The 23,569-nt window shown below is 36.9% G+C and overlaps 2 protein-coding genes and 1 pseudogene across 17 annotated transcripts; 1 reads left to right on the forward strand and 2 right to left on the reverse strand.

Annotated features, from left to right (window-relative positions):
• Positions 1 to 1,193: 1,193 nt before the first annotated feature.
• Positions 1,194 to 8,285, reverse strand: LOC145822022 (MDIS1-interacting receptor like kinase 2-like; annotated as a pseudogene).
• Positions 7,723 to 11,737, reverse strand: LOC114258754 (MDIS1-interacting receptor like kinase 2). Of its 2 annotated transcripts, XM_028198745.2 has the most exons (3): positions 9,837 to 11,737; positions 8,823 to 9,235; positions 7,723 to 8,299 (listed from the first exon to the last, which is right to left on the reverse strand). In XM_028198745.2, the coding sequence occupies exons 1-2, from the start codon at positions 10,729 to 10,731 to the stop codon at positions 8,844 to 8,846; spliced, it is 1,287 nt and encodes a 428-aa protein (XP_028054546.2). In that variant the 5' UTR covers positions 10,732 to 11,737; the 3' UTR covers positions 7,723 to 8,299; positions 8,823 to 8,843. The 2 variants fall into 2 exon arrangements, with proteins under 2 accessions (XP_028054546.2, XP_082777535.1); XM_082921409.1 differs by lacking the exon at positions 7,723 to 8,299 and having other exon boundaries at positions 8,696 to 9,235; positions 9,837 to 11,725.
• A 342-nt stretch (positions 11,738 to 12,079) lies between these two features.
• LOC145822907 (peptidyl-prolyl cis-trans isomerase CYP21-4-like) lies at positions 12,080 to 22,825 on the forward strand. Of its 15 annotated transcripts, none has more exons than XM_082921424.1 (15): positions 12,080 to 12,221; positions 13,823 to 13,993; positions 14,883 to 15,057; positions 15,461 to 15,500; positions 15,815 to 15,865; positions 16,242 to 16,327; positions 16,868 to 17,005; positions 17,101 to 17,251; positions 17,912 to 18,118; positions 18,201 to 18,281; positions 18,377 to 18,513; positions 21,591 to 21,645; positions 21,886 to 21,940; positions 22,028 to 22,054; positions 22,101 to 22,825. In XM_082921424.1, exons 3-9 carry the CDS (start codon positions 14,909 to 14,911, stop codon positions 17,996 to 17,998), a joined length of 702 nt encoding a protein of 233 aa, XP_082777550.1. In that variant the 5' UTR covers positions 12,080 to 12,221; positions 13,823 to 13,993; positions 14,883 to 14,908; the 3' UTR covers positions 17,999 to 18,118; positions 18,201 to 18,281; positions 18,377 to 18,513; positions 21,591 to 21,645; positions 21,886 to 21,940; positions 22,028 to 22,054; positions 22,101 to 22,825. The 15 variants fall into 15 exon arrangements, with proteins under 15 accessions (XP_082777550.1, XP_082777545.1, XP_082777546.1 ...); XM_082921419.1 differs by lacking the exon at positions 21,591 to 21,645 and adding an exon at positions 21,702 to 21,787; XM_082921420.1 differs by lacking the exon at positions 21,591 to 21,645 and adding an exon at positions 21,702 to 21,787 and having other exon boundaries at positions 22,034 to 22,054.
• Positions 22,826 to 23,569: the final 744 nt, after the last annotated feature.

Consider the following 23,569-nt stretch of genomic DNA (forward strand, 5'->3'; position numbering starts at 1 on the left):
AATTGTAAATTTTAATATATATTTTTTTATTTTCATAATTTACATACACAAATCTACCTATTTATATTATTTCATATAAATATATTTTATTAATTTTTTCATTCTTGTCCATAACACGAATTTTCACTAGTAATAAAGTAATTGAAAATGTATTGATATAAAAATAAATAAATTAAGAATTTAAGAGCAGATAATCTTTTGATCTGCTGAAACCATTCTTATCAAAACTTCAAATGCAGTCAATTTATACACTAGCGATCCCCAACTCTGAACTCTGGGTTGATAATTGAACTCGGGGTTGATAATCATTCTCAAACAAAGTTGTGGGGCCCCAACCAAGCATCAATTCTTTTTTGAATCCAGATTTTTTTGCACTAATGTCAACTTCTATTTGATGAATGAATGGTATTCCTGATCATATCACATGACCAAATGTTTTTGAAACCACAATTCTAAGCACTTCCTTCAGAACCAAAATGGTAACCCTTCATCATTTAAAACAAGATTTTAGAGATTTTAGGGATATTTATATTTATATTTATATTTTATATTTTTAATTTTAGTGAACGATTATTACACCAAAATGATAGATTATTAACTGTTCAATTGTTGATCAAACATCAACAGCAGTTTGCAAGGATATTATTTATGGGGAAGAAATCTTACCAAATCCTGTGGACAATGATGAGAGATGCTCAAATCTAAATTCCATTGATGTTAGCTTACAACTTAGGGGCCATTTGGGAACATCATGAAAAAGTCAAAAGCCAGCTTTTAACTCATTTTAGGTTATATCACCTCTTACATAAAAAAGTCAAAAAACTAGTTTTTAACCATTTTCTCAAAGCACCCTCAGAGTCAAGTATTTTTTTGAATGTGCCATTAAAATCGTGTCTGTTTAATTAGAGTTCTATTCTCTTTTGAGTTGTTAGTCTATTTTTAAATCCAACTTTATATCTTGTGAGGTAGTGTCCGGGAGAGTGGGGGGAGGGAGGATATTTTTTAATCACATTTTTGCAATCAATTTTTATTCCCCATCTTTTTTATTATTTTTATTCCTCCCAATTATTTGTAATTTTCCCTTTATCAAACCCATTACTTAAAAAAAGAAGAAGATTAAACCCATTACATGGATTTCAAACAGCGAAACAATTGAACCTCAACCCAAAAGACTTGCTTTTTAGCATTCACTAATTGTTGGAAAATTCACAGATTGAAGTACCTTAAACATCATTTACTCATTGAAGCAACCAATGTACTAAAGGGCACAGATATACAACACAAATTGAGGTGAGATCAAAATGTCGGTACGTACACAAGGAATTAAAATACACTATGAGAAAGAGAGCTGCTACAGACTCCAAAATTGCACACAAAAAATATCCAGAAAAAATAAGAAGTGGTCTAAATTCATTTTAAATGTGAATTCACATAAAAAAGTTGAATTTGGACCACACATTGTATTTCTAAATAAATTTTGTGTGAGTTCTATATCGGTAGATTTATTGAGGGAAGTGCAAAACTTATAAAGTTGAAAATCTGATATCACCAAACATTTGTTCCAAGGAAATCATGGAGTGGATTTTGAAGGGGTGGACTTTGTTTTGATAGCACCACAAAAACTTGTTGCATGGTTGGGTGAGACTGTGGACTAGCACGCAAACATGCAAATGCTAGCTTTGCAATCAAAACCAGTTTCTATGCCACTTGATTCTTGGGAGTCGGGAGGCGGTTGTCCAGAATATCCTTCAAAAATTCGACGACAACAATGATGACCACGACAGTGAAGGCGGGGAAGAGATGAGATTGCCTGGATGCTTCCCCATAATCACTTCCAATGTCAGCACTCTGAAGATATCAACATCGCACTTCTCACTCACTCGCATTGTGACAGCAAGCTCTGCCAGATGGGAAAAAGGAAAAAAAGAAATAAACAAGAAACTGGTTACGCTCTACTTTCAAGTGTATTCTAATTTGAATTATCACGACAGATGCATGCAATTGGAGATGTACATTATGACTATGAATTGTCAAATCAATTAATCAGCTACTAATCAAATGCCTTCTTTCTTTCTTTTCTTTCTTTTTTTGACTTTGAAATTTTTTGTCGTTTGCTATAATTTCTACATATGTACTAAAACTAGGTTAAATAAATGGAAAAAAAAAAAAAAAAATTGATTGTTAAAAAATGGTGAGAGGGTATTTTTACATTCTTCTTGTAGATTATCACCATTCAACTTAGATAAAACTGCAAACATACTCTAAATCACATGATTCATAAGGAGATCTATTCAATTGAATTACTGAGTCAGCTACCAAACCAATTGATCACTTTGATTCACTAAAGTACATAAAAAATTGAAAGGAAAGGAAAACGAAAAGGGGTAAACAGTTCACTAAAAGTCACATTAGGCATAGACTACATGGCCCAGGCTAGGTTTATGAAGAAGCCAAAAATTCAACGATGCCTATGAAACTTGGAACTGAAATTGGAGCTAGATCAACTTACAGGTAGACGTAGACCTACCAGGTTTCAACCTCAGCGAGTTCGACTAGCTTCAAAATGTGATGTTTATTACTCAATTGGAATGACAATTTACACTCTTGCAAAATTCCATGACATGGGGAGGGAGAGAGAAAGAGAGAGAAGCATACAATCTTTGCGATAGAAAAATAAGTACCTGGAGCAGCGTATCCAAAAGTTCCTGCAGATGAAGTTTGATTTGAGGAGTCAGGGTTTTTGAGTCTAGCTGTGCCAAAATCAAAAACGCGAAACATTATTGCTCGATATGTCCTGATGAATGAAAGGAGGGGAACAATCATGGTGCATATAAGACAAAGCATTTACCACCCCTTGAATCGCATTCACCCTCTGGGTCCATTCAAAATCCACTGCTACTTTCTCATTTATTAGTATCTTCCTCAAGCTTCCCCTTCCAAGAACTCATAAACCAAAAATAGGTGTCGTGGGAGTGAACAAAAACCATAAAGCTTCACAATATTACGATGTCGTATCTCTGTTAAAGCTTCAATCTCACTTGTAAAATTTTTCCCAACCAACTCACCATCTTGTGAATTATGAAGTTTCTTTACAGCAATAACTTGACCACTTGGCAGCTCAACTTTATAAATGGTACTGTATCCTCTGACTCCAATGCAATGTTTTGTGCTGAGGTTCTTCAACGATGTTTTCATACACCAATTTTCCATCATAGCTCCATATTTCAAACAAATTTTCCTCAGATGTATGTCTTGGCTCATTGACTTTGTTCCTGGCTCTTTTGTGAAGAATTCAAAAAATTGCCAACGTGACAAATAAAAACAATGAAATACCCAACACAAGAACTATAAACAAAACCACAATTTCGTTGTGCTTTTTTCCCCTTCACCCCACTGCTCATCTTGGGAGGGCAGGCCTTCAAACTCGAGATATTTCCGCACTAATCTTTGTTATTTTTGAATGCCTCAAATGAAGCCTCTTTGAAAGGCTTTGGTGTTGGGAAGAGGACCCTCCAAATGATTGTAAGATATATCAACAGATGTCAAACTTAGCATATCATTGAAAGTATGTGGGATGGAACCTGAAAGCCCATTATTTGATAGATTGAATGTCTCTAAGTTGTGCAATTCTCCAATCTGTTGTGGTATCTCACCTACTAGTGAATTTTGGCCAAGATCAATAGTTTGAAGAGAGTGCAACTTCCTTGTTTTGATCAGAATATCTCCCCCAAGTTTATTCTTGCTCAAATTCAAGTTTAGTAGCTTCACGCACTCCCCTAATTGTTTTGGGACCTAGCCACCGAGATTATTTGTTGCCAATTTAAGATGTTGTAGGTCAAATAAGCTACTGATTTCTAGTGGAACATTGCCAATAAGTTTGTTATCACTCAAACTGAGGTCGAACAATGAGTGCAATGAGTGCAACTTTCCCAGATTATGTGGGATCTCCCCAGCTAGATGATTTGAAGAGAGGTCAAGTATATGTAGTTGAGTTGCATTTCCAAGTTCAGATGGCATCCTCCCAAAAATATTATCATTGGAGATCTTCAGGATTGTCACATTATGACAAAGTCCCCATTTTTGAGATAGCTCACCATATAAATGATTATAACTCAAGACAATATAATTTAAATTTGGGTATACACCGAAATCTTCTGATATATTTGCTAAGTTCGTTTCTGTCGAGCCTAAGTCTGTACAATCTAGCACAAACTTTCAAGCTTTTTGGGATCAAGCTTGTGAGATTATTAACGATCAGATGCAGAAAAATATTCAAGTAATCCATCAAGGCAAACATTGTGTGGTAAATGACCTGTGAGCGTGTTAGAAGCTAACTGCAAGTTTTGTAAATGTGTAAGATTATTAAACGACAAATGAGTGGAGCCTGTGAGTTTGTTCTCAGACAAAATCAATTTATCAAGGGAGTCTAGTTTTCCCAATTCCGGAGGAATGGAACCGGATAGTTGATTATCATGTAAATTCAATTTTTTGAGCTTAGGTAAGTTTACAAAACTAGAAGGAATGCTTCCTGAGTCGATTTTCAAAAAGGTGTAAAAGAGTTAAGCTAGCCAAGTTCCCTATAGACACTGGGACTGAACTTGTGAGACTGTTTGTTGACAAATCAAGTTCAATACGAGACCTTAGCATTCTAACTTCTCGAGGAATGAATCCAGAAAGTTGGATTTTTGCAACAAATATGATTTTCTTCACGACGTTGTCAATAAATACTAAAAGTAAACACAAATATCAATTTTTGAACTTGACCAATAGGCCGGTCCATTAGCCCACCCTAGGCCAACCCCATTGGACAGAGCTGGGATTTACAAATCTGAATTTTATTATTTGGTCTCCTCCACTCCAACCATCAACAGCCTCATCAGTGGCAGAACCATAAAATTGCCGTTTGGTAATCCTTATGTTTTCAGTTTTCTGTTTATATTTACAAAAATTTTAAAAATTCAAATAAAAACTTGTTTAGTAAATTTTTGATTTATAAATCAATGGTCTCAGTTTATAAATTTAGCCAAAAAATGTAAACTCAAAAAATGTGTTTCCGTTTTGAATTTTGAGTTTTTTTTTTTTTACCACCCAACACTAGCCACCACACGCCACCATTTTCCACCATCGTCTTCCGCCACCACCACCCGCCCACCCACCCACCACCACCACCTGCCACTGCCACTCACCACCCGCCACCCGCCACCACCAGCCACCTGCCACCCACCCGCCACCACCAGCCACCACCCACCTGCCACCCACTCGCCACCACCACCCACCCCTTGCCACCACCGCCACCACCACCACCACCACCACCACCCACCTGCCATCCACCCGCCACTACCATCCACCGCCCGCCACCACCACTCACCATCCACCTGCCACCACTATCCACCATCCGCTACCACCACCACCCACCACCACCACCCACCCGCTACCCACCACCACCACCCACCCACCTGCCACCACTACCCACCACCACCCACCACCCACCACCCGCCACCGTCACCACCCACCACCCACCACCCGCCACCGTCACCCACCATCACCACCCGCTACCTACCCGCCACCACCACCCACTCGCTATCACCCACCACCCGTCACCGTCACCGTCACCGTCACCGTCACCGTCACCGTCACCTTCACCGTCACCCACCCACCCGCCCACCCACCACCACCACCACCACCCGCCACCACCACCCACTCGCTACCACCCACCACTCGCCACCGTCACCCACCACCACCACCTGCTACCCACCACCCACCGTCACCACTTTCCACCACCGTCTTCCGCTGTCACTTGCCGCCACTTGCCATTTCTCACTCTTTTTTATATTTTTAAAAGTTTTTAAATATTTTGTCAATTACCAAATGCGTTTATAGTTTGTGTTTTTCTAAAAATAAACAAAAAATAAACAAAAACCAATTTATAAAATTTTTGTAAATATAAACTGAAAACGTAAACGTTACCAAATAGATTAAATTTTAAAAAATTTTACCAAAATATTTCACATAAACTTCTATGATTAACTTCAAGAAAGATCAAGATAATGTTGCTTGTAACTAGTATATTATGGACAATATATAAAAAAATTATGTATATAAAATAAATTATATAATGATAAAATAAATTTTTTTGGTACAACTTGAGTCAAAATTTAATATAATTGTGATACCATGTCATCATTAAGATGTGATATCACCAACCAATAGTAAAACAACCTTACATGTCAAATATAACTAACAATCCAGTAATAGTGAGATTAATTATGCGTGTCAATAATGATGTGTCAATGGCATTTGTGAAATTACAAAGACAATAGTAGATGCTTTGATTGAAAATGAAGATATTACAAGATGCCAACTCATTTTGTATCGAATTTGTACACAAACATTTTGTTAATGTTTCAATGACATTTGTAAAATTACAAAGATTATAGTATATGTGTTGATTGAAAATGAAGGTATTATAAGATGTCAACTAATTTTGTCCTGAATGTCTATACAAATATTCTGTTTTATGTGTCAGTGGCATTTGTAATATTACAAAGACAATAGTGGATGTTTTGATTGGAAATGAAGGTATCACAAGATGTCAACTCATTTGTATAGAATTTCTATCAAAACATTATGTTTGTATATCATTACTCTTTTCTTAAAACATCATATAGGGATTATTTTTGAAAAATTCAAAGTACCTTGAAACAATTAAGTAGGGGCACTAGTATAATTTTACAAAGAATATATTAGAAATATTCTTAATATTCATTTGTACAAGTATAATTTTTAAAAGGTGAGGGGGTCACGTGCCCCTAGTCCTTCATTGCATGTGCCCCTAGTCCTTCATTGCATCTGTCCTTAATCCTCGTTGATGTAGCCCATCGGCCTGCCTTGCAGTGTCTACACTTGAAGATTTGTCCACTTTTTGCAGGACAGAGCAATACTAGAACATTGAGGAACGGAAGAAGCAAGCTTCACCTACATTGATTGAAAGGTTGCGATTGAAGGACATCTTTTCCTCTGACATTAGTTTTACATGAAATTTTGTTTACAATGTGTCCACTAATGTTAGGAAGTAAAACTAAACACATATATAGAAATAAAGAAACTAAATTCATAATGAAAAACTAGTCATCCATATTCTACATTTAGTTTATGTATTCCTAACAAAAAACTAGATCCATACTAGCACCATAATTGGTTATTAGGTCTGGCGAGCATGGTTGGGAGAGCTCTTTGGCACGACAATCCTTTCCTCCTCAGTTCATAACTAAAATGATAACCCTTCAGGATATAAAATAAGATTTTCAGGATTTTTATATTTTTATTCTATTTCAAATTATGGTTTGAAGGGAAGACAGGAAGGGGAAAAAGGCAGAGACAATGAAGGGTATTTTTTTCATATTTTTTTAATAACTGTTTTGTATTTAGTTTACAATCCTCCATATCTAATGCAATCATTTTTTTCATTCCTGATCTTTTTGTTATTGAGTCATGTGTTTGGTTGGGAGATTTTAAGAGAGATTTGGAAAGGAAAAGGGAAAGGGAAAATGTGTGTGCAACTAAGTGAAATATAGGTATGTTTTATTCACATTTCACTTACCTTTTTCATTTCCCTTTCCAAATCCCTCCTTAAATCCCCCAACCAAACACAGCACGGCTGAATCAATTGATCACTTTGATTCACTAAAAGTACATAAAAAAAATGTACAATAAAGGAAAATGAAAAGGGGTAACTCTCATCAGTTCTCTAAAAACGAAAGTAGCCTTCTCTTGGAACAAGTTTTTTTTTCAAACAGTATTTCAGTGTCTTTTTGACTTTGAACACAGAAAATGGTAGAAAAATAGATAACAAAAATAGTGAAAATCAAAATTTCAAAGCAGAAATGAGACAACAATGACATATAACTAATAAAGGGAAAACGACAATGCCCAGGATGTCAAACAGTTGACATCAATGAGTTGTCCCAATGAAATCAAGTGGAATGGATTCAGCAGAGGAGGCCTCTGTTTTGATAGTGCCATAGAAATTTGTGGCATTGTTGGTCAGCACTGTAGTCTAGTGTGCAAACATGCCAATGCTAATTTTGCAACAAGGACCACTTCTTTTTCCACATGAGTCCTAGGAGGTGGGAGGCGTGAATCCAATATATCTTCCAACAATATACCATAAATAGTGGGCGGTGATGAGGAAAGAGAAGAGATGAGATTGCCCGGATGCTTCCCATTAACACTTCCAGTGTTAAAACTCCAAAGCTATAAACATCCAACCTCTTATCCACTTCCATTGTGTAAGCAAGTTCTGTCAAAAAAAAAAAAAAAAAGAAAGAAAAACAGATAGGAAAGAAAATAAAGGGATAAAAGGTAAATGAAAAGACAGTTTGTTCATAGAAAATTAAGAAGAATAGAATAAAAGGCTTTGCATACTGATTTAGAGAAAGACCATGCTATAAAAGTGGTGGTGGTGGGGGGGGGGGGGGGGGGGGGGGGGGGTTGTTAAGAAATTTGCTTGTTGATTTGAAGAAAAGTCCAAAGGTTCCTGCAAACAAAGTCCAATTGGATGATAGAGGCTTTAGAAGTCTAGATGTCATTTAAATGAATATTTAAATATTAAAAAGCCTCCAACTGAGATTTTGTTTTAGGCCACAGTGAGGGTAGCTAGCCTAGTGGGTCGCGCATGAGACTTAATCGATTAAGGAATTTTTCGTAGGGCATAGTCCACTACAAGATCACAATATGGGACATGTGAAATTATTTATATCATCCGGAAGAAAGCAAAGAAACAAGTCATAAATAAAGTGAAAAAAGGAAGAAGAAAGACATACAATACAAGGAAGGTGCGGCAGTCAGAAAGTTGATTTGTTGATATCATCAAACAATTCTCCAACAGTAATCTTGTAGAATTGATTTTGAAGAGGTGGTTTTTCTTTTGATAGATCTGCAGAAACTTGTTTCATGGTGGGTCGCAATTTTGGACTAATACGCAAACACAACAATGCTAGCTTGACCATAAAAACCACTTCTACCATCAATTGATTCCTGGGTGGTGGTAGGCGTTGGTCCAAAACATCCTTCAGTAATATACTATCGGCAATTGGTTTTGACCATGATGGTGATGAATATGATGGCAGAGAAGTGATGAGACTGCCTGGATGGTTTCCCATAATCACTTCCAATGTCAGCACTCCAAAACTATAAACATCACAATTCTCATTCACTTCCACCATGTAAGCAAGTTCTACAAAAAAAATATATATATATAGATAAATATAAATAAAATAAATTAATAATAGTAACAACAATGATAATGATAATAATAAATAAATTGTTGGCCATGCTCTGTTTTGAAACTTGAGTAGATTGTATTATCATAAAATTGATAACACTAACATGCACATGAGGACAAGCTATTGATTTATGGGGTGAGTTCATAGATGCAGCTTCAGTTCAAGGAAATTTAAGGAACTGATGGATAAATGCCAAATTGCTAATGCTAAGATTCAAATATCAAATCATGATTAGCATGAATATAACTGAAAGGCACAAACTTCTCTCTAGTCCTTAATCGGACTGGAGAGGTCCAATTGGCTCATTGTAGGCCCACGTCAAGCCCACTTCGGTGATCCAAACTGCTCATCTAATAGGGCTCACCCAAAGAGATCATCCATGGAAAAATTAGCTTGATCAGACATCTGTAAACATATAATTAGAAATGGACACCCATTTAATTCATCCATGTGGAAAGCTTACAATCTTTCAACATGTCATTATAATAACTGAAATAAACTGTATATGAGTGAGTGAGCTGCAGATAAATCATGCCAACAAAAAATATATACCTGGGGCAGCATATCCAAAGGTCCCTGCAAATGAAGTCCAATAGTATGAATCGGGCTTTACAAATCTAGCTGTGCCAAAATCTGAAATGTGAGCTACATATTCTCCATCTAACAAAACATTCTTGCTAGATATGTCCCGATGGATAATCGGAGGCGAACATTCATGGTGCATATAAGACAAACCATTTGCCACACCTTTAATAACATTGACCCTCTTAATCCATTCAAAATCCACAGCTTCTTCCTCATTGCTTAGTATCTTTTTCAAGCTTCCCCTTTCCAAGTACTCATAAACCAAAAATGAATGTCGTGGATGTGAACAAAAACCATAAAGCTTCACGATATTAAGATGTCGTATTTCTGTCAATGCACGGATCTCACTTTCAAAACTTTTCAAATGAGCCAACTCACCGGCCTGTGATACTTCAAATTTCTTCACAGCAAGAACTTGACCACTCAGTAAGTGAGCTTTATAAACAACACCAAATCCTCCCTCCCCAATGCAATGATCGGAGTTGAATTCATTTGTTGCATCAATGATGTTGTTGTACACCAATTTTCCATCATAGCTCCATACGGAAAACAAATTTTGATTGTTTGCTCCTCTAAGCTCCGTTTCTTTTGTCCTCACTCTAGAGTGGAAGACACAACTACAGACAACCGCACAAAAGATAAATAAAATGACAAAAAATGGAAGTAAAATCCAGACAATAGCTTTGTTGCCCTTGTTCCCAACTGTCTTGTTAAGTGAGCAAGCTTTCAAACCTGCAGTGTTGCCACACAAACCTTTATTCCCTCTTAGTGCTTCAAATTGAATTTCTTGGAAGGCTTTGATGTTAGGAAGAGGACCCTCCAACTGGTTGTAGGATATGTCGACCGATGTCAAACTTAACATTCCATCCAGAGTGGATTGGATGGAGCCGCGGAGTTCATTGTGGGAAATATTCAATATTTCCAAGCTTTTCAATGCTACAAGTTTTTGTGGAATCTCACCTGTCAGTAGGTTTCGGCTGAGATCAAGACTTTGAAGTGAATGTAAATTACCTAATTCAAATGGAATACCTTCCCCAAGATTATTTTTGCTTAAATTCAAGTTCAATAGTTTCGTGCAATCTCCTAATTGTTTGGGAATTGGACCACTTAAATCATTTGCTGCCAAGTTAAGGTGTTCCAACTCATATAGCTTGGAAATTTCCAATGGAATTTTTCCTGAAAGTTTGTTATCACTTAGACTGAGATGAAACAACGAAATCAAACTTGCCAATTTTATTGGGATCTCCCCAACTAGTTGATTGGAAGAGAGGTCAAGTACACACAAATGTGTTGCCTCTGCAAGCTAAGAGGTATGCCTCCCGAAATGTTATTGTTGGAGATTCTAAAGCTAGTCAGACCACGAGACTCACCCCATTTTTCTGAAAGCTGGCCATAAAATTTATTGTAACTCAGATCAATGTAATTCAATGCAGGGTACGTACCAAAATCTTCGGATAAATTTCCAGTGAGTTCGGTTCTTTGAAGCCTAACTCTATATAGATTAGTGCAGTTTTTTGTCAAGCTTTTAGGAATTAGGCCTTGGATATGGTTGTCATTGGCTGCCAAAAGTCTTAATAAACCACCGGAGCATATATCTCGTGGTAAATGGCCAGTAAGCTCGTTTTGAGATACCGCAAATCCAACCAAAAACGTGAGATTATTCAATTCAGGAGGGATGGTACCAGTTAACTGATTTTGAAATAAGAACAACACCTGGAGCTTCCTCAAATTCCCAATATTGGAAGGAATATGTCCAGAGAGTTTGTTGGAATTGAGGTATAAACGGGTACTTAAGCTACTCAAGTTCCCTATAGAGGCAGGGATTAAACCTGTGAGATAGTTGCTATGCAAAGAGGGGTGATGCTATGGTACATTTAGATGTATTATACATTTAGTTATGAACTTATATGATTTTACATCATAATCAATACCATATTAGTCATAACTACTATCATATTAAGTCATAACTTAGTTATGTTCAATTATTTACTTATACCATATTACTTCATAACCAGGTCATAACTAAGATATTTAAATAATTTGACTCTCAAATTAGGCAACTTGTGTAACCGGTTACCAAACAGAGCAAAAGATCAGAGTAGTCCAACAGTCGGAAGTCAGTTGGTCTCCCTCTCTGGCTCGTGCTGTTGCTCTTCTCTTCTCCTCCCTCCCCTCTTCCACCATAGCCGAAGCTTCAGCCATTGCCGAAGACCACCAGCCCCGTCGGCGTCGGGGCCACCATTCTCTCGGTGTAGACATCTTTCTTCCTAACCTCTCACTGTCTTGACGTCAAGAACCAGAGTTTCTTCCATTCTAATCGAATATTTCCAAGAGATATTTTCTATAGCTCAGGTTTGTTTCTAACTCTAAACTTCATTTACATTAGGGCTTTTGATTTGAAAACCCTAACCATTTCTTGGAAATATCTCTTGGAAATTAATAGTAAGAAATTAATTTTGATGGGAATTTGAATCACCATTTCTTCCTCAAAGTAAGTATGAAAATCTATATGGGCAAGCAGGGGCGACGGCACGTCAACAAAGAGGGTTCATGTGAACCCAATGAAATTTGCAAAATGAGTATTAGGTATGTGAAGTTTTACGAATAAAAGTCAGCAATGTTCTGAATGAACCCACTCATTTTATTCTTTGAACTGTGCATTTCTGGGAATTCTTAATATCTTTTAAGGAATGAGTGGTTCATTGGAATGAAATTATTTCATTAAAATATTCATTTATATGTTTGGTTGAATAAAAAATAATTAAAATTATATTGTAAATAAAATTACAATTCATTATTGTAAAAGAATTATCATTCCATAGAGAAACTTAAGGAATGATAACTCCATTTCATTTCCATATCAATCCAGTAAACCAAATAATGCATAACTTGTATAAGAATACACTAGACCTTTTCACTCTGTTTTGTAGAATCAATTCTATATTTTTTGAAATTTGTGAACTTGCACTTTACGTCTGAGGCCAAGTTTCTCCAATGACTGACCAAATTTCTTCTTTATTCTTCTTTATATTCATTTTTGATCAGATGATAAAATTGAAAATTATATAAAAAACATTCATTGAATATATCCATAGTTCCATACTCTTGATTTTTTAAGTAACCCGTGTCTAAGAAGATTCTGGGCCGGTACTGCCAAAGTATTAACATTTGCAAAATCTCAACCCTTTTGTCACATCATAAGTTTATTATGCTAAAGGCTTGCAATGTAGATTTTTTGTTGCAGATTAAATCCATTTTCTTTTAAGTTGTGGTGTTGATATCTTTACTAAAATTATTTCCAAACAGTCAATTGTAGTCATTCACTAAGAAAAGAATTTATTTGAACCTGTCACTGTCCGTGTCTTCTTTTATATATAATTTTTGTGTTTTTTTAATCTCAGATTTGGCAAGCCCACAAGGAATTCCAAAAAAACTGTGCAATTTACTTTTGTTTAGCAGAAGACTCCACTTTTTTACTAACTCGGTCTTCTAAATTTCGTTTATGCAAATTCATTGCCATCTTTATATGGGGTTCCGTCTTTTTTTTTTTTTTTTTTTAATTTTATTTTGAGACCAATATTTCCAGTGACCACCTGAACTTGTTTAGTCTTCTTTAGATTCAATTCCCACTTCTTTTTCCTTTCCAACCCTGAAGGCTTTTTAGTCTATTTTATTTGTTTCCAATTTTTGTTAATTAGAATCTCTTGGTAAGAACAAATCATAAGGTAGAACAAGTAAGAATACGTATCATTGAAATTACTTATCAAAAAAAGAAAAAAAGAAAAAAAAAGAGAATATGTATCATTGAAATTGAAAAAAGGAACATGAACTACCAGCTGTGATACATATCTTTGAATCCTCTCTTCTTTTTCCTTTTTAAGTTCATACAAAGAAGCACGATTCAGATATGCATCATGGCTAAAGTTTCTTTCTTCCTCTACCGCTGTGTGCAGATAGCCGGCCCAAGTTGATTGCTGGATCACCTGATGGGTATTCGGGGCTTGTGGATGGAAAGCCAAGAGAAGCTAGGATGAATCACCCAAAAGGGATTACTGTAGATCACAGAGGAAATATCTACATTGCTGACACTCTGAATATGGCCATCAGGAAGATCAGTGATGCAGGTAGAGTAGAGTTTTTGCTTAAAAACAGATGTACCATACATTTAGTTATGAACTTATATGATTTTATGTCATAACCAATACCATATTAATCATAACCACTATCATATTGACTCATAACTTAGTTATATTCAGTTATTTATTTATACCATACTATCTCATAATCAAGTCATAACTAAATTACTTAAATAATTTAACTCTCAAATAGGCGACCGGTGTAGCCGGTTAGAAGGGGAAACAAAATTGAATCAGTCATGTTTGGCCCTCTTGTTGGCTCTTCTCCTCCCTCTTCTCTTCCCTCTTCTCTTCCGCCATAGCCGAAGCTTCCAAGGATCACCAGCCTCGTCGGCGATCCGAGCTTCAGCCATGTCGACATCTTCTTCACAAGCTCTCACTCTCTGGACGTCTCCACCATGGGTTTATGACCAAAGACCTAGTCATCGTCTTTTCCCTTCCCTTCCAGTCGAATCGAATTTTTCCGAGAACTCTTTTCCGTAGTTCAGGTTTGTTGCTAACTCTAAGCTTCATCTAAATGTGCCATTGGGGCTTTGATTTCAAAACCGTAATTGTAAAGAATGAATATTTACTTTTCTATGTAATTTTTTGTTACTTCATAGCTGTCTAATCGATTGTTAGTGTGAGGTTGTAGATCAAACTTCAAAAAAAAATCTGAAGTTTTTATTTTTCTCACTTATCTGTGTATCTCTAACTTTGGACCCTCTTGAATTCTGGCTATTGTGTTTGTTTCTTATTCAAAGATACCAATGAAGTTCTATGAAAGTTCAGATTGGATCCAAAACCTGGCTGTTTGATTTATATGTTATGGAGTTCCTTTAAATGGTGTTTGGTTATATAGATTTGGAACTGAGTGCTGGATCCTGGAATTTTGTAGTCCTTGGGAGTTGAGGCTTATACATCATGGCAAGGATTAAACCTCAAGCTCTGCTACAACAAAGCAAGAAGAAGGGTCCAAGTCGTATCGGTGCCACTACAGTTATTTTATACAGCTTAATTATAGTTGTGATGGTGTTTTTCCTGTTTGCTAGTTATAGACATTGGATTCAGAGGTTTGTTGGAATCTTCTTTGATGAATAAATACTTGTTATTTTGATAAATTGGGATTCAGAGGGACTAGCATGACACCTTGTATCTTGTTAACCGAATTTAATTTTTAGTTTGATTATTAATTCATATGTTTTGAATCTTGTGGGTTTGGTGAAAGACCTATATCTGTTTTCTTGGAATGATTTCTGAATTCTAAATTTAGCAACAACCCATGTATTTAATAAGTGATAAAAAGAATTTTAATTTAATCCTGGACCTGGTGTTTTGAAATATTGCAGGAGGTCTGTTGCAGTGGTATCTGCATTTATTTAGTAACAAAATAGAACCACTTGAAATAATCATTATTTTATAGACCAAAGAGGGCTTTATATGGCTTTTAACTTTTATCTGCTAACTTGTGTTTAGGTCAATAATTCAAACAGAGCATCGGTTATCAGTTATTGAGGTACTCTTTTCTGGATAATGTTGTTACCTGTGTATTGTTGTTGTTGTTGTACCTTTCGCGAGCATAAGTGTTGGTTATTGATTAGAAAGACTTACAAATTGCTGATATCTTCTTCTCTCTTTGCCTTTTAAGTCATAATGACGACTTATAATGACAATTAAAGATTTATTAAGTTTATCTTACTTTGTGTGTGTGTGTTTGTGTTTGTCTATTATACAGTGTTAATGCTATTGAGGTTTGAACAAATTCCTTTCAAGTGACCATCACTATTTCTTTATTCTTTCTCTTCGTATTTGGTTCTGTGTGTGCTGCAGCGTGACGATGCTTTTGCAGATGGAAAGAAATCTGATGTCCCCGGATATGTTGTGAGTTTCTTTATATCCTAGTCATTGTAAATTGCTTTTATTTTGTTCTTATTTTAAATGTCGATCCACTATATTAGGTATTGCTTTTAGATTTAATCTGCTCCTGAGGAATCATTTCACTTATTGGTCAGTTCAGAGGATGCTACAGGCTTTAGTTTAGATACCAATATGTGGCAGGGAGCTACTGTTTTGTTAATAAAGTTTCATTTAGTTCTCCATTTCTCTGTTTGTTGTTTTCGCATAATGTCCATTTATCTTTTTTCTTTTTATTGGGACATGCAGGGGGTATCAGTTCTTTTGGAGAGTCTTCTCAAAATTTTATTGTTTATTGTCTATTGATAAACTTGTATATTTTTTTGTTTTCCTGTTTTAATAGATTTTAAATACCTCAAAAGGGTCAATAACAATCGAGTTATACAAAGAAGGCTCTCCTGAGGTGGTTGATGCATTTATTGACTTATGGTGGGTACTGGACTCAACTCTATTATATTTCGATCCGTTGTTGTGGATTCTTATTTTCATTGTTCACATGGCTGACCTTGTTTGTTTCCCAAATCCTTATTTACTTATTTGCTTACTGCACTTTCTTCCTTGTACATAGTTAATCACTTGAGTGGTTCTTTAGACACGTTAACAGCAGTGAGATGAGAGGGTTTAGTGTTTTTGTGGTCTTTATGCTTCTCCAACATTTCATCACATATTTTTTTTGGAATCTATCATTTTACTTGAACCTCAAGCTTTGCCTTCAGTCAAGCAAAGCTATGGAAACTTTAATTTGGTTGGGCAATCTGATGCTTGCAAGTGTATAATCAAAACACATATCATCAATTTGATCTTTGCACTAAAGAAGTAGTTCAATTATTGCATATGCTTAGTGCATCATCTTTATGTAATACATCACTTGAAAATGGTGTAGGCAGTCTCCACGCAAGCCTTCCACCTGGGGGGATAATTTTTGACTTTGTACATATACTGAAGTTTTAAATTGAAACGATTTTTTAGTCAGAGGGGGCACTTCAAGGGGATGCCTTTTCACCATGTAATAAAGAACTTTGTGATTCAAGGAGGTAATTCTGATATACCTGGAGCTACAGATGATTGGACTTTGAAAGTAAAGCATAACAACCAACTTGAAACAAGGTTTGCCCTCCTGTTGACCCAACCTGTGGAGTTCCCTTTTTACCTCTGTAGTTTCTTATTCTATCCTGGTTACTGAATTTGTGATTTTCATCCAGCATGAAGCATGAGGCGTTTATGCTTGGTACTACAAAGGCTAAACATGACAGAGAGGGATTCGAGCTTTTTATTACAGCTGCACCAATCCCTGATCTAAATGAGAAGCTGATTGTGTTTGGGCGGGTCATTAAGAGAGAGGATGTTGTTCAGGTTATAAGCCTTTTGCTCTATTTCTCTCTGATTTTTGTGAACTATGAGCATGTGGATGTTTTACTTAAAGTTGTTGCATGCTAGGAGCAATTGAGAGTCTATTCTTTCTGGACATATGAACCATAATCATATTTATTCTCAAACTTTTTCATGAAGAATATGATGGCAATTTTTATTTGTTTTGGCAATGAATGATTGTATCATAGGATTGAGACTACCACATTCTTGAGACAATGTAATAGGACCATCTCCTTTTATGCTGATAAATTGACATGGATTCATGATGATTCAACACAAGGCAGCTGCTTGTAGTACTCTAATGACTGTATCTGATCTAAAAAAAAGGAGGCTATAGCACATTTGTTGTTATATAAATCTTTTATATATTAAGTTGAGATTGTTATCTCGATAAACTAGTAAAGTTTTTTTTGGTGGTGTGGTGGTGGCTCCCCAATCGTCTTAGCCCATTACATTGGGCCACAAAAAAAAAAAAGAAAAGATGCTTGCATTCGTCGTTAATATAGTCAAATGGCACTATGTCAAGCCAGTTGGATCATGTTAAGTTAATGGGGGAAAAATATGCCATGCTTTTAGTTTTCAAGTCATTAAATCATATTCTTTATTGATGTTTGAACGCATGTCCTGCAATGTGCTTACCAGGAAATTGAAGGGGTGGATACGGATGAACATTATCGACCTAAATCTCCAATAGGAATCATCAATGTGACTCTGAAAGAGAAGGTTTGAAGGAGGTTTTATCAGTTTAAAGCTTCTTTCAATGGCATGGTTTCCCCATCTTAGATGCCAACGTGCTGATAATCACCAAGCAAGCAAGAGGTTTATGGAAAGTATAAATTTTTAGTCCAGGTATAAATTTCATTTTCTGCTTGTATGTAAAAGACTTGAATTTATTTTTGTCAAACTTTTTCACCAATGTGTGTTACTATAGGGTCGTAAGATGGGTCAATGTGAACCTCATAAGTTGAATTTCGGTTGTACGAATGGGATGGAAGACAATACGTACGAGCGAGTATGTGTTTCATGGTCCAGTACAATTTTTTGTATGGTGTTCATTACATTATGTTTGAACTTATTAATGATATTTTGTTATTATGGTATTTTTAGGTGCCGCAAGGTCAATCCTATTATTTTCCGTGTATGGATGGGACACAAGAGAGCGCATTGCAAATGGTGGACAAAATTGGAAGCTCATCTTCAGTGAATCAGGAATGACGAATAGGTTTTGAACAGATTCGGAACAGGTTATATTTGATTCTAAATAGGTTTTGAACTGTAAAAATTTATGTATTATTGATTGATGTGTTTTGATTGATAGATTACAAGATGCATTAATTACAATTCCTATACAATCTATATATAGAAGAAAATGTGGTAGTAGGTGTAGTGGAGGTGATAGTGGGTTAGGTGAAGTGGAGTGTGTAGTGGAGTAGAGGTAGGTGAAGTGGAGTGTGTAGTGGAGTAGGTGAAGGTAAAGATGGGAAATTCTAACAGCCCCCCGCAAACTCAAGGAGGAGAGAAACTAACCAACTTGAGTTTGGAGAGAGTAACAAAACAAGAAAATACATAAAAATAAAAAAGGATAGGAGACACTGTATGGTCGTGTCAGACCGTTGGTGAAGACACTGTATGGGGTGTCATAACGTTGTAGAGGACACTGTATGGTGGTGTCAGACCGATGTAGAAGACAGTTTATGGGGTCATGTCGGACCGTTGTAGAAGACAATGTTGTGACAGTTTACGGAGTCTTGCTGGACCCTTGTAGAAACTAACCGGAATCAATGTCGGGACAGTTTACAGAGTCTTGTCGGACCCATAAAGGAGCTAACCGGAATCAATGTCGGGACAGTTTACAGAGTCTTGTCGGACCCATAAAGGAGCTAACCGGAATCAATGTCGGGACAGTTTACAGAGTCTTGTCGGACACTTGTAAAAACTAACCGGAATCAATGTCGGGACAGTTTACAGAGTCTTGTCGTACTCTTGTAGAAACTAACCGGAATCTATGTCGGGACAGTTTACAGAGTCTTGTCGGACCCATAAAGGAGCTAACCGAAATTAATGTCGGGACAGTTTATAGGGTCATGTCGGACCGTTGTAGAAGTTGCACCCTCAAAAGGTGTGCCCAATTTTGTCAAAAGGCGTGCCATCAAAAGGCGTGCCCAATTTATCAAAAGGTGTGCCGGACATGATGGCGAGGCACATGGGCGCCTTGGCTTGCGCGCCCGTTTTGTCGTCTGGTGGCAAGAGGCACGCGATACGCGTGGCTGCCTCGCTATTTAACCAAGGTTGATGCTGAGGCTGAGGCAGGCAAAAAAACTTCTGAAAATCCTCTGAAAACAACTCTTCCTTTGCTGAGAAAGAAACTCTGTAATACTCTGTAACCAACCCGTCTCTGAAACACTCAGCAACATGGCCTCTTCTTCCCGTCCAGCTACCCAGAACATGGCCTCCTCTTCCCGTGGTTTGCTCACGCTCTTTCCAGAATTGAACGAGTCCACAAGAGAAATAACTGGTGCGGTGGCCAGTGAACCTCAACCAAACACCTCTGGTTTTGCTCCGTTGAACTTTCCGATGCGGTCGGTGGAGCAAAAAATGGCGGTGCAAACTGATATTGAGGCCAATCAGTATACTCTGAAGTCATGTGTGGAAACCATGACTGCGGTCACAAACCTGTCGCACCGGCTGCAGAGCAGGACAAATGAGGTGCAACAGTTAAACTCCCAGCTGGCTCTGCTCCAACGCATGTATAAGGATGCGCGAGCAGAGATAAGTGTGCTAAAGACAGAAAACAAGGAGCTGAAGCGGAAGGCCACCGTGATGTTCCGATTTGGAGGTCCACCATATGCTGTAGTGGAGGAGCAGGGGGGAGGCAATTTGCTTGGTGGTCTAGGAAGCACGGAGGCAACACTGGCAAGGACCACCCAGGACGGAGGCAAGAAGAAAAGACCGGCGGCTGAGTAGAGAAGAAAAATCCCACTGTGAGTGTGGTAGTTTTGTTTTTGTTTGTGTGGTTTTTTTTTTTTTTTTTTTTGATGTAAAAGTGTGATCGGGGTTGATCCCCTGATATGAATAAAATGACAAGGTTGTGGAATGTTGTTGGTGTTATTTTGTGGTGTTGTTTTGTTTAATAAGAAAAATAAAATAAAAGAAAATAATGGATAAAGAAAATAGAGAAAAATATTTGTGGATGAAATAAATTAAGAGAAAGGAGAGATATGATTAAAGTGGGTTTGAAAGTGGAAAAAGATGAGAGAGAGGGAGATAGAGTGGGTGCATGATGATGATGTTGGGTCCATGGAGAGAGAGAGAGAGGGATGTCCAAGAAGCTTGTGCTTTTGACAGTTACACATTACCCAAGCTGTATGTGAAGATGCATGTTACTGTCTTACACTTCTGCAGGCTTGGTATTCTTTGTGGGGCACTTGCAACACGTGACATTGAAAATTGTATTCGAAAATGATGACATCTCCAACATGAAACGTCTTGGAAGCAGCCCAGGCCTTGTAATCAATATTCCCAATGATGGTTCAACCAGCGGAGTCCCCAACCTTGTACACTGCTGCCATTGAAACCTTCAAGCCAGCAAACATGGCTACCAACAACAGAGCCACAGCTCTACACCCCACACCCAAATCCATGGCTAAGGGGAGAGAGCAAATCGGGAAAAAAACAGCAGTGACGAGCAGAAAAGCAGCGCCAGAAACGCCAACGACGACGACGAGTAAGAGTACAACCACGGATATGTGAGAGGCGAGGTGAACGGCGATAGAGGCTAGACGATGATGCGGGTGCCGCCGCCGACATAGCGGAGGAGGGGTGTAAGAAAATGTTGAAGAAGTCAAGGTATGTGTAGAAAATAAGCGGAATAGGTTGAGGTCCGGCGGGCGGCCAAGGCGAGGTTGCCGCCCGCCGGTGAAGCGAGAAATACTAAGGTCTTAACCTGGCTCTGATACCATGTAAAAATTTATGTATTATTGATTGATGTGTTTTGATTGATAGATTACAAGATGCATTAATTACAATTCCTATACAATCTATATATAGAAGAAAATGTGGTAGTAGGTGTAGTGGAGGTGATAGTGGGTTAGGTGAAGTGGAGTGTGTAGTGGAGTAGAGGTAGGTGAAGTGGAGTGTGTAGTGGAGTAGGTGAAGGTAATGTGGTAGTAGGTGTAGTGGAGGTGATAGTGGGTTAGGTGAAGTGGAGTGTGTAGTGGAGTAGAGGTAGGTGAAGTGGAGTGTGTAGTGGAGTAGGTGAAGGTAAAGATGGGAAATTCTAACATGAACAGATTCGGAACAGATTATATTTGGTTTTGAACAGGTTTTGAACAGGTTCTGAAGAGGTTAATTTCAGATTTTGAACAGATTCTGAATAGGTTAATTTCAGATTTTGTATTTCAGATTCTGAACATGTTAATCTGGTTTTGAACAGGTTTTGAACAGGTTCTGAACAGGTTAATGTGGTTTTGAACAGGTTCTGAAAAGGTTAATTTCAGATTTTGAACAGATTCTGAACAGGTTAATTTCAGATTTTGTATTTCAGATTCTGAACATGTTAATCTGGTTTTGAACAGGTTTTGAATAGGTTCTGAACAGGTTAATGTGGTTTTGAACAGGTTTTGAACAGGTTCTGAAGAGGTTAATTTCAGATTTTGAACAGATTCTAAACAGGTTAATTTCAGATTTTGAATTTCAGATTGTGAACAGGTTAATCTGATTTTCAGATTCAGATTCTGAAGAGGTTAATCTGAATTTTAGATTTAGTCAATTTGTGTAGAATGACAGGTTCAGAAGCAGAATCACAGGTTGATTGTTTGAAGCAGAATGACAGGTTCAGCAGAATGAAGTTCAGACTGATGCAGTCTAGAATAAAGCACTCCAGAATTGAAGCTCAGAATGATGCAGTCCAGAATTACATGAAGTTCAGAATGATGCAGTCCAGAATTTCAGAATGATGCAGTCCAGAATGAAGCAGCATGGCTATGCACTATTAAAGTAGTATTGAGCAGTCCAAAATGAAGCATTTGGCAATAATATGTAATCTGTTGCTGGATATATGTAATCTTTTGCTGGATAATATGTAATTTTTTGGAGTTGTTATAGATTATGAACGTCTAAGTAGCATGGTAAGAGATTACATATTATTAGTAACATTTGGCTGTAAGTAGCATAGATTATGAATGTTTACGTAGCATGGTAAGAGTTAAATTGAGGTCAATATGATGATTGTTGAACAGAGGTTTAAGCATTTGGCAATAATATGTAATCTGTTGTTGGATATATGTAATCTTTTGCTGGATAATATGTAATTTTTTGGAGTTGTTATAGATTATGAATGTCTAAGTAGCATGGTAAGAGATTACATATTATTAGTAACATTTGGCTGTAAGTAGCATAGATTATGAATGTCTAAGTAGCATGGTAAGAGTTAAATTGAGGTCAATATGATGATTGTTGAACAGAGGTTGTAGAAATAAATTTAATGGAATTGAGTTTTGCAGTGTTGTCCATCGAAGCTGAAGCTTAAGAAATAAATTTTATTTTGGGTTTCAAGTACCTATATCCTTCTGTTTTCTGTTTAAATGTTTTAATGATTTCATGAATGAAGATGATGGTGAGTTGAATTTAACAATTGTTAGCAGTTATTTCTTAGATCAATTAATAATATGGACATTCTTGGGGAAAAAATGACAATTTGGGTACTAACATGGTGATTCTCGTGCCTTTTTTCTAATAAATTCTTTTACAGGATATGACAAACATAACACTCATGAACCTTCCCACCTTTCCACTTTACAGCCAAACCTTGTCACCACACCACTTTTCCTTAAAAAAGTAATGTTAGAAAGCAACCAACAAGCTCTAATAATAACACCTGAAACAAAACCTTAAAGAAGCCAAGTGAAGGAACTATCAGTTGTGCTATGTTATCTATGCACAGATAAGTAGATTTCTTTAATGCCATGTTTGATTTACTAAAGTAAAAGTTTCTTTAGTCTCCTTATAGGATGACCATTCAATTACAATGGTGAATAATTATTTCATAATTCAACATGTCCATTATAGAAATTCGAGAAATTCAACATGTCTGGTATAAAGTCAACAAGTCCAACAAGTCCATTCAATCCATAATAATACATGTCTGGTATAAATTCAACATGTCTGACGTCATAATCCATAATCCATTCAATTCAACATGTCCATTCATAATCATCATGTCCATCATAATCCATAAATTCAACATATCCATTCAATCCATAATCCATAATCCAACAAGTCCATTCAATCAACATGTCTGGT

The sequence above is a fragment of the Camellia sinensis genome, chromosome 3, assembly GCF_055761805.1.
Source record: "Camellia sinensis isolate YWXY chromosome 3, ASM5576180v1, whole genome shotgun sequence".
NCBI classification, from domain to species: Eukaryota; Viridiplantae; Streptophyta; class Magnoliopsida; order Ericales; family Theaceae; genus Camellia; species Camellia sinensis.